An 11,586-nucleotide genomic window follows, 5' to 3' on the forward strand; every position below is an offset into this window, starting at 1 on the left:
CACTCAGCTTTAAGTGTCATCAATATTCTGCAGCTTGTTTCAAGATGGGCTTTGGATGTAAAATTTTTGATAGAAACAGGCATATGTATTGGTAATTTGCATGTTTTGAAAAGCCTGTGTGTTTATGCCAGAGTCTGTGATGAGTGTGTGTATGTGTGTGCGTGTATATGTCTGAAATCCAATTTTATTCCATTGTAGTTTTAAATCCTTTCTAGAACAAGGTAGAGCTTCCTTAAATAGAAAATAATCAATTGAATTATTTATTGAATACTTAATACCTACCCAGCCTTGCATGAACTTCTCTGAGGGAACGATGCCTAGAAATGGTAAGACAACATTCTTCAAAGAGGTAGAAAAATAGGGAATAAATCAAATCTTATCCCAGGCTCAGGAACAAGTTGGTGAAGTATCGACCTCGAGCAGAGTTTCCCAACATTTCTTGTCCTGAAAGCCTGTTTCACAGTATTAAGCAATCTCGTGAACCCCTAAGGAATTTAAAAAATAATTTCATCATTTGTGTGATATACAAAAAAGTGTTGACATATATTTTATTTTACATAAGCCTATTTTTAAATTGTTTTTTTTAAAGATTGTATTTATTTATTTGACACAGAGAGAGAGAGAGAGCATGAGCAGGGGGAGGGCCAGAGGGAGAGAGAGAAGCAGACTCCTCATTGAGCAGGGAGCCTGATGCGAGGCTCTATCCTAGGACCCTGGGATCATAACCTGAGCTGAAGGCAGATGCTCAACTGACTGAGCCACCCAGATGCCCTATTTTGTTAAAAATTGTATTAAAATGTTTGTTTTAAATAAATTGAAAACATTCAAAAAACAAATTATGAATATTTAAGATGATCATATATATATACATCAATATGGACATTATTCCATTTAATAGTCTTACAGTATTAAATTTATTTTAATTACATAAGAAAAAACATTTTTTGATACCTTTTAAGATGGCACATTGTATTTATTTATTTATTTATTTATTTATTTATTTATTTATTTATTTTTGTTGTTTTTTGTCTTTGGTTTTAGGAGAAACTGTATTACAGTGTTATTTTCAAGTCCGATAGACCTACCTCTTTTTGTATGGGACATGACATTAGGTGAAGCAAAGATGAAATTTTATGGTTTACATGTTACATGTTTATTTTAAGGGTATTTGAAAATACTAGTCACATGTATTGTAGAATTAAAATTTCCTTTCAAAATAAATATTTTATTCTTTTTAGGATTTTATTTATTTATTCATGAGAGACTCAGAAAGAGAGAGGCAGAGACATAGACAGAGGGGGAAGCAGGCTCCATGCAGGGAGCTGAGTGGGACTCGATGCTGGGTCTCCAGGATCATGCCCTGAGCTGAAGGCAGGTGCTAAACCGTTGAGCCACCCAGGTATCCCTCAAGATAAATATTTTAAAGAAAAACATTTTAGCAAATAATAGGATACGTGTGGCACTTGGATATGCAAACAACAACAACCCCCCCCCACCACCAAAAAAAAAAACCAGACAAAGACCCCAGCATAAAAAGCCAACATAGGAATCCCTGGGTGGCCTAGCGGTTTAGCGCCTGCCTTTGGCCCGGGTCGTGATCCTGGAGACCCGGGATCGAGTCCCACCTCGGGCTCCCAGTGCATGGAGCCTGCTTCTCCCTGTCTGTGTCTCTGCCTCTCTCTCTCTCTCTCTCTGTATGACTATCATAAATAAAAAAAGTAAAAAATAAAGAAAGCCAACATGAAGTGATGCACAATAAAACAAAACAAATTTTGTGAAACACAATGTTGTAGCATCAAAGAGGGATAAAAATTGCTTATATTTGTTTGAATCCTTGAATTTTGCTTTTTAAAAAGTACAAGCTTTCAAAATGTAGGGTTAGTTTTTTGATCGCAAATAACTATATCAGAGAAATGATTTAGGGCAGCTCTTGCAAGTATTTCACAAATAAGGCAGAGGGGTAGAGGCAGTCTCTATTCTCAATGTGTGAAAGCCAAACTAGACATAAATTAATTTAGAGTTTATATAGGCAACTTACACTTCTGGTGAAAATCTTTTTTTTTTATAGGTTTTATTTATTTATTCATGAGACACAGAGAGAGAGAGAGAGAGAGAGAGAGAGAGGCAGAGACACAGGCAGAGGGAGAAGCAGGCTCCATGCAGGGAGCCCGATGTGGGATTCGATCCTGGATCTCCAGGATCAGGCCCTGGGCCGAAAGCAGGCGCTAAACCGCTGAGCCACCCAGGGATCCCTTCTGGTGAAAATCTTGAGGCAATTTTTAAAAATCAAGGCAATTTTATGTCCCTAATACTAATTATATTTCAACGTCCTTGATCTTTATGCATCATGTCTTCAGCCAGTTGTCTAGTAAGGTTTTCAGTGGTTTTCAGGAGAGGGAAAGGAGAGGAGTTGTATGTACCTCCCACTTGCTGGGGACATTTGGCAAAGTCTGGAGACAATTTTGGTGTCACAACCCTGGAGACCAGGGTGTTGCTGTCATCTAGTGGGTTGAGTCCAGGGACACCGTTCAACGTTCTACAACGCATAGGACACCCCACCAAAAAAGAATTATTTGGTCCCAAATGTCAATAGTACTGAGGTTGAGAAATCCTGGTACTCTGTAAACAGTACACGTCTATGAAAGACACAAATTTGAAGTGGTGAAGTCAAAACTATCATGGAAGCTATTCTGTGGAGCAATAAACTGAATGACTTACCAGTCATATGAGCAAACTCATCTTCCCTAACCTCTGTGCATGCTTACTCAGAGGCTCTCAGACGTTCCCTTTTAAGCGGAGGGGGACTTAAATTATTATGCCTATTTATGGCCATAAAAATAGAAAGAAAACAGATATCTTAACTGCCTTTACTAATGTGAAACCTTGGGGCTTTAGAGCAGTCGGCCACATAGGCTGGAATCTGTCTCTGGAAATTAATTAATTAATTAATTTATGAGAGAGTGCACCTGATAGCATGAGCAGGGGGATGAGCAGAGAGAGAAGCGGAGGATTAACCCCAGGACCCTGGGATCATGACCTGAGCCGAAGGCAGACACTTAACCGCTTAACCAACTGAGCCACCCAGGTGCCCCCTCCCCACCCCCCATTGTCTCTGGGGTTTTAAAAGCTGAATCTGAAAGAAATATTTCCTCTACAAAAGAGAGAATCATGCCAACCCCCCAAGAAGAAAAGGACCCTAGAGATCGAGATAAAGAGCTTCTGGCAGTGTCCTCATTACTGGGTCCATTCATCCCTGTGATTTGGTTCCTGAGCCAGGAAATTGTTCATTTTTGCTTAAGCCAACTTGAATTAGGTTTCTGTCACTCACAACCAAGAAGTCCTGACTAATATACCAGTGGATTAACATAGGCAATATTTCAAGAATCAGCCATAGTGCAACAAAATGTGAATTTCAAACTTGAGATTGGTTTTTAGATTACAAGGTTTAAGATAGAAATCCTGAACCACCCACTCAACCAACATTTCTACCTAGCATGTACCTAATATTGTGTGCTGGGTGCTAGAAACACAAACACAAAGAACAGTCTTTCCTTTCAGGGAGCTCTGAGGCTACTTGGGGAGACAGAAGAGTACCAGATGGTATGAGTGCTAAGGTAGAAGCAAGCACAACTCACTGTGGGAGTCTTTAGGGTGGACACTAACCTAACAGGTCAAGGATAACTTAGAGGTGGTGACTGCCTAAACTAAGTCTGGAAGGACATTAGATGAGTGAAGTAAGGAGTACAAAGGGCAACCTCACTGGATAGAACACTGGCAAAGACTGAATGGGGAGAAATAGTGAGGTAAAACCAAGATACTGCTAGTAGTGCATCATAGTGGAATATGGAGTACAAGGGGTTGGCATTAGTGATGGACATGGGAGAGTGTGGCCAGGAAGGAGGCTGAAATGGAGGCCAGGGTTGTGGGTTGAGTTTCTTGATGAAAAATCAGGACTTAAGTCCCAAAAAGCTTTGGAGAGTCACTTCATGGATTTTATGCAAGGCAGGAACATGATGCATGTTAGAAATAATCACTCTGTGATAAAACAGGGATAATAATTGTCAAAATTACAGATAATATTTAAAGCCATGATTACCATGCTTAGAGATGGGGAAGTCAAAAAATGTACTCTCTCTTTCTGTTCCAAATACTGTTCAAAATTCAGAGTGAGCATCCATTAGTAGGTGTGATTATGGCAGGGTTTTTTTTTTTTTTTTTTTACACCTGAGTCTTAGACTCACGGTAATCACTGAATCTGCAATAAAGTTGAAATTTAAGTTCCAGATCCATCTCAGAACTGGCTAGGCCTTTCAGGTTTCCTCCAAACCAGGACTCTGCATACTGAAATGGAGTTTTTTCAAGGTTGTCCCAGAACTAGAGAGACCCCAACAGCCACTATGAAATCTTTTCAATGTCAGAGGAGGGGGAAATAAAGTGAATTTACTTGTATGTTAGCCTGTTTTTTTAACTCAGTAAAATGTGTTAACTTGGACTAAAAACCAATCCCCAAGAATGCTGTTTCTGGGCCACAGGGGGCAGAATAAGGAAAAAAAATACCTGATTGCAACATAAAATGTCAAATGTATCTTTTCCATGTTAAAGGAAGAAGAGAGAAGGAACAAATGGGCAAGAGGAGGTCATGCCGGGCTACCAAACCATTGCAAGATTTCTCTCTGGAGCTATATGTCACTGGGTTATGAAGCATATTTCACTTTCTGACTGATTTCAAGAGACTCCTTCCACTCCTTAATTAGGTTAGTGATTTAGAAATTTTAAAGAGATAGAAATTATTTGGAAAATGCAATAATCAAAAAATGTAATCCCTTAATTTAGAACAATAAAATTTATTTCACCATCAGAGAGCGCTAATTTTGTGTTAAAGGCAGAATTCATCTCGAATGAGGGGAAAATGAAAAACATTTGAAAATACGGCATTTTATATGTTAAGTTTGAAAGCAATGTCTATTTGCTAGTTACCACTTTTCCTGTGTGTTTTTTAAAATCAGATAGCCAGTTTTGAAGGTTTTAAATTAACCCCCAAAACATAGTGTTCATGAAAATTCCAATTGTTAACCTTTTTCCAGGTAACTGAAAACTTTTCAACAATTCAGAACATTTTTCTTTATAAGGCTCACTAAACCTACATGTGCATGTATTTGCCTATTTAACTTTAAAAAAACTGTATCAGAAACCATCAACAGTAGCTTCCTTGAGGTTGGGATTGGTGGGTGGAGAGGGAGAGAGGAATTTAACTTTTTTGCTCTATAGCCTCTGGTACAATCTGATGTTTCTCAATCTACACTAGCATGTAGTATATACAAATGTATAAGTTTTCATAATTTAAAGAACTAGATAAAAGGAATATTTTTCTGTCATATATATATATATAATCTTCATAGCTATAAGTTTTCTCCCCTTTAAAGTCCTCCTTGCCAAATCACAGTACACTCTCACATTAATCATTTCTTCTATAGACAGCCCTAATCAAAGATATGTAAGTGACCTTGAAATCATAATGCAATCTGTTTACTGCAAAAGCAGATGTGACTAAACCATAGTATGACACACATGTATAGTAGCCCAGAAAGTTCAAAAAGAAAAGAATGGGCAGATATTTTTCTATGTGCAAATTTAGACACGGAATAATTTTATGTTCCTATACATTTTTTCTACTTCTGTGCATTTCCTATTTGATTATAAAAAATCAAATTACTCCTCCTAGCACATTATGAAACCCAAATAAAGTGTTTTCATTTTCAAAACATAACAGATGTCCAGAGTAATTTATTTTCCCCAAGGAAATTATTTGACTCAAAAAGTCAAACCTGATTCTAGATATTAGCCTGGAAGTGAGGTGAAGTCTTTTCAAAATCCCTGAAAGATTGCTCTTTTAAAAACATTCTTAATACATTTGGTGTTTAATTATGTTGTCATTTATAAATGAATTTTATTTAATTCCACTAAGCTTCAGTTTCCTTATCTTTAACATGGGGATACTAATAGGACCTAGTTCATAAAGTTATCATGAGGATTAAATGTGATAATATACACAGAATGCTTAATATAGTCTTTGGCACATAGTAAGCATTGAGCCAATATTTGCCATTATTTGCTTACATTTTCACCACTGTTTTAGTAATTTTAACCTCCCAGCATTAACTCTAGCTTTTAAAACATCCTGAGTAAAAAAAAATAAATAAAAACAAATAAAATAAAACATTCTGAGTAGAGCATATTCTTCCCAGCTTTTATATTCTTAGTTTAATTGTAACTCCTAGAAGAGTTAACCTCATCTTCTCTGCCATGTAATACAGACAAAACCAACAGTGAAGTACATTTATCTCAATTCCTGTATTAATATGAATCAGTTAGTTACCATGTATTTAGCTTATTATTGCTGAGTATCATCAAGAATAGCAATACTGACAACAAACAGTGATTGGAATGGCCAGCCGTAAAATAATTCTGAAATGGTTGCATGTTATCAGAAAAGGGTTTCAGCAATTAGGTTTGTAAAGTACTGTTTTTTCACAGAATGAAAGTAAACTCATGTTCTCACACTCTAATGTATACTTGTAGATTTTAAGAGTTGCAAAATTTTAAAAGCACATTTAAGGAAAATAAGTGGCTTAATACATTATTCAGAGCTTAGATAAATACAACACAAGCTTAAATGTGAATTTGAGGCTAGAACTTGTGAGTTAGATCCCAATTAGTTGAGTTGGTGTCAATAAAAAGAATTATTTAAATAGAAGATACATTTCTTAGTGTTTCTTTCATTCTGAAGCTATAACCCGAAGCCAGCTGTACAGTACCTTGATTAGGTTGTGTCCCACAGTGTAGACAGCTGCTAAGTTTCCCTTCTCTCCAGGCGCGTGCATACCTGTCCCATACCCATGCCAAGCAACTAGATATGGATTGTGAATTGTAATCCAGTATTTGACACGATCCCCGAACGTCTGGAAACAGTAGGTGGCATAGTCATTGAAGATATCCGTTATGGTTTCATTTTTCCACCCCCCATATTTTTCTTGTAGTGCCAAAGGCAAATCCCAATGGTATAAAGTAACTATAGGTTCAATGTTCCTAAGTACTAGAGCATCGAGAAGAGAATTGTAGTACTGGAGACCTTTTGCGTTGGCAACTGCTGCTATTCCATCGGGGAAAAGCCTTGGCCAGGAAATTGAAAATTGATAAAAAGAAACTCCGATAAAATCCAGGGCTGATAGGTCTTTTTCCAGAAAAATGTAACTGTCACTGGAACTATTCATGCTGTTGACATTTTTAAGGTGTGTGTGGATGAAATGATCCCATATAGAGGGTCCTTTTCCATCTGTCTTCCAATTCCCTTCCACTTGAAATGCTCCAGTCCCAACGCCCCAAAAAAAGTTTTTAGGAAAAGTGTCATAGAGAAACAGCTGACTTTCATTTACCGGACTAAAATGAGGATTTTTAGACCATATAGCTCTTCCGTCTCCAGAGAATCCAGGAACAGCTCCTAGGAGAATAAATGCTGACAGGATGACAGATCTCTGTAGCCCGTGGTTGCACATTGTTTTCCTATAGTGTGTGTTGCTTTCATCGGTGCTGAGGAAAATCCATTCATTCCCTGGAGATCCAGCCGCACAGCCTGGCTTCATTTGCCACTAACTGCTCGCCTGTCTTATCAACGCTTCAGTAAAAGCTTGTGATTGTAAAGCTCTGTCAATGATTAGCTTGAACTGTGAGACTTAGGATGGGTCATGGAGAGCAACGTAATTTGAGGGAGGTGGCTCTACTACGCTCACCAACACGTTTCCTTCTCTCTTACTATGGGGAAAGTGATATGAAAATGCACCACTGACAGTAGTTTGAACGTGTGACTAAAACACAGATAAACAATCAGTAAAAATGCCATATTCTCTTTGTAAGTCTTTCATATTGACCCAGATCTTTCCTAAATGTTTCGAACATTACTGAATAAAGTGTATACTCCTCCTATTTTTATAGTTTTTGCGTGGTAATATTATTCTTTCACGTTTCAGGAGAAGCATTACAAAGAAATAGCATTCTTCTATGTCGATAATACAGAATTAGAAAACACAATAAGATGTTACACTTCCAGGGCACCTGGGTGGCTCAGCCGGTTGAGCATCTGCCTTCCCAGGGTCCTGGGATCCAGCCCCACGATGGGCTCCCTGCTCAGTGGGGAGTTTGCTTCTCGTTCTCCCTCTGCCTCTCCCCCTGCTTGTGCTCTCTCTGTCAAATAAAGAAATAAAACCTTAAAAAAAAAAGATATTATACTACCACAGAAATTACATGTTTAAGAATAACCTTGTCAAATGCTACCTATGTTAAGAAAATTATAGAAGTGTATCAATAAACTTGAAAGAAGTGAATGCAGAAATATATAACACTTTCGGAGTGGACAAATTTAATTTATAAATTTAAATGCACCTTTGACCTCAATCCTCTAATCCCAAATTTTAGTTCAACAAAATTATTGTAAATGTTCACTTGACGAATAAATAGGCAATAATTACCCAAAAGAAAAGCAAAGAAAAAAAAACCCTGAAAAGAAAAATAGTGAAGGCATAGATTACCTTTAGATATGAAGAAAAAAGCACAACTGAAACAACATGATTCTGGAATAAGTAGAAAGAGAATACTCTACATAATCTAGAGGCTCTAAATAACTTTCTAAAAATTTAATCTTTTAAATATTTGAAGTATCCCATAATAATGAAAGGCAGAGTGGTTAAGAGTTTGGCCTCTAGAATCAGACTGCCTGAGTTGAAATACAGCTGTGTGACTGGGGATAAGTTATTTAACCTTTCTGCACCCCAGTGTTTCCTGTGATGTAAGAAAAGGTGCAATACTAGTATCTACTGCATGGTTAATTGTGAGAATTAAGTGACTTAATACTCTTAAAGCACTTAGAAGAGACCCTGACATATAATAAGTGCTCAATAAACATTATTCTTATTTCTATGTGAAAAGGAAAGATTCTTCAGAAAGTGACGCTAAGATTTAGCACAAAAGATGCTATATTCTGGCTCCTGCCCACATTTTGAACTTCATTTCTCTTTGCTTAACATGTCATACACTTCCCTTCAGCCATAACAAACAATTTTTAATAAGTTGGACACATGTGGAGGGCTCACATCCTGTGTCTTGATATGTGTGCTCTCTGCATAGGATGTGTCCCCCTCTTTGTCTAGCCCATGTCTATGTGTTCTTCAAAACTGCAGTACCTCCTCTAGCAAGACTTTCCAATTTCCTAGTTTGTTTTGAATTACTTATTTATTCAAATTTCAAAAATTTATAGTGTTATTAATCCTCTTGTGAAAAATCCACACAATCACTGTGGATAAAGTCATTATAGAATCTTTACTCCTTCTGTGTCTGATCTCCAGTTCACTTTTGCCAGCACCAACATTGGCCTTTGCAATCCCCCTGATTTCATTCTGTTCTTGCAGAATGTCTGTTTCTTCTCATACAGGCCGTGTCCTACAAGTCTATATCTGGGTTCATTTTTTGGAGGTGTAATCCAAGAAATCATAAATCATGCTAAAGCCAGTTGTCTTCCCATCACCAAAATAGGCTCTGGATCCAAATCCAAAGATGACATCTGGTGCAGTCTTGTACATTTGGGTTAGTTTTTCCTGAATTTTTGTCTTAGGGACTGTTGTATTCCTTGGGTGAAGTAGTCAGTTGGTCATGAACTTCCTGGTCTGGACAATAACCATGTTGCTCATGACTGTGATTAGTCCTCAGGCAGCCAGAGAGGAAATAAGACAGTTCGATTTGATATAGATATATCTCCTTGTTCCATGTTTCCATGGCAGCCCATACTTTCTCTGTTATGACACTCATCACACTATAAATTTATAACTCCTTTTTGACTTAAATTTCTCTCTTGGTCTCTCTTTAAAAACAGGGGACATTTTTAAAAATTTTTTTTATTTATTTATGATAGTCACACAGAAAGAGAGAGAGAGAGAGGCAGAGACACAGGCAGAGGGAGAAGCAGGCTCCATGCACCGGGAGCCTGACGTGGGATTCGATCCTGGGTCTCCAGGATCGCGCCCTGGGCCAAAGGCAGGCGCCAAACCGCTGCGCCACCCAGGGATCCCAAAAACAGGGGACATTACTGTTTGGTCTCTATGGAATATCTGGGGCCTAGTAGTCACTAAAGTTGAATTATAGTGCCTATTTTATAGTATGTATACTTCTATCACTGCATTTACCACATAATCCGAGAATTGTTTATCTCCTCCACCAGACTTCAAGAATGTCTCTCTCTCTCTCTTTTTTTTTTTTTTTAAGATTTTATTTATTTATTCATGAGGGCTGCAGAGAGAGGCGAAGACACAGGCAGAGGGAGAAGCAGGCTGCCTGCGGGGAGCCCGATGTGGGACTCGATCCCCGCACTCCGGGATTACACCTTGAGCGAAGGCAGACGCTCAACCCCTGAGCCACCCAGGTGTCCCTCAAGAGTGTCTGTTATCTAAATTTTTATCATCACTTATCTGAGTAAATGCTTAATAATTAAATGAATGGAGTTGATGGAATTAATTCACTACGTATAAAATACTTTTTCCAGATTTAGTGAGATATAATTGACATGTAACATTATATTAGTTTAGATGTACAACATAATGATATATGTATATATTGTGAACTGATTACTAAAAATAAATTTAAAAAGAATTATTTATTTATTCATGAGAGACACACAGAGAGAGAGAGAGAGAGAGAGAGAGAGAGAGAGGCAGAGACACAGGCAGAGGGAGAAGCAGGCCCCATGCAGGGAGCCTGGCATGGAACTTGATCCTAGGTCATCCAGGATCAGGCCCTGGGCCAAAGGTGGCGCTAAACTGCTGAGCCACCCCGGCTGCCCAAAAATAAAATTTTTAAATGTGATAATTTACATCCTCATAAATTATTATTTATTTATTTATTTATTTATTATTTATTTATTTTTTTAAGATTTTATTTATTTATTCATGATAGTCACACAGAGAGAGAGAGGCAGAGACACAGGCAGAAGGAGAAGCAGGCTCCATGCACCGGGAGCCCGATGTGGGACTCGATCCCGGGTCTCCAGGATCACGCCCCGGGCCAAAGGCAGGCACCAAACCGCTGTGCTACCCAGGGATCCCACATCCTCATCAATATATTTAATTTAAAAATATATAGCTACAGAAAGCTAGAAAAAATGAAATATTAAATTACATTAATATATACTTTATATATATAATGGTATTTATATACTTGAATATGAACCTATATAAATAATTTAGCTATAATTAAGATATATGAAAAAATTGAAAGGTCAATAACAAATTTGGAAAATATTTGAGCAAATCTAAAAGTCAATTTTTTATTATATAAGCAATTCAGGCAAATCAATAAGAAAAACACTGTAAATTAGAGAAATGGCCAAACAACATGAATAAAAAGTATGCAAAAGAGGAAGTGCAACTGTCTCATTAAAAAAAATTTTTTTAAATAACCAGTAATTAAAAATACATATAAAAATAACTCTAGGGATGCCTGGCTGGCTCAGCTGGTAAAACATGCAACTCTTACTCTAGGTTTGAG

General features: G+C 37.5%; 1 protein-coding gene across 2 annotated transcripts in view; it reads right to left on the bottom strand.

The window, feature by feature from the left end:
- Positions 1 to 7,749, bottom strand: part of KLB (klotho beta) — a 36,834-nt gene extending 29,085 nt beyond the window's left edge. Inside the window, exon 1 of one of the 2 annotated variants that reach the window (XM_025436914.3) lies at positions 6,816 to 7,744. In XM_025436914.3, coding sequence (XP_025292699.1) covers positions 6,816 to 7,640 — 825 coding nt within the window. In that variant the 5' untranslated portion in view covers positions 7,641 to 7,744. Of the gene's footprint in view, positions 1 to 6,815 lie in introns of both variants that reach the window. The other variant, XM_035714497.2, reaches the window with a different exon arrangement.
- Between the last annotated feature and the right edge of the window lie 3,837 nt (positions 7,750 to 11,586).

The sequence above is a fragment of the Canis lupus genome, chromosome 3 (genome assembly GCF_003254725.2).
Source record: "Canis lupus dingo isolate Sandy chromosome 3, ASM325472v2, whole genome shotgun sequence".
NCBI lineage: Eukaryota > Metazoa > Chordata > Mammalia > Carnivora > Canidae > Canis > Canis lupus.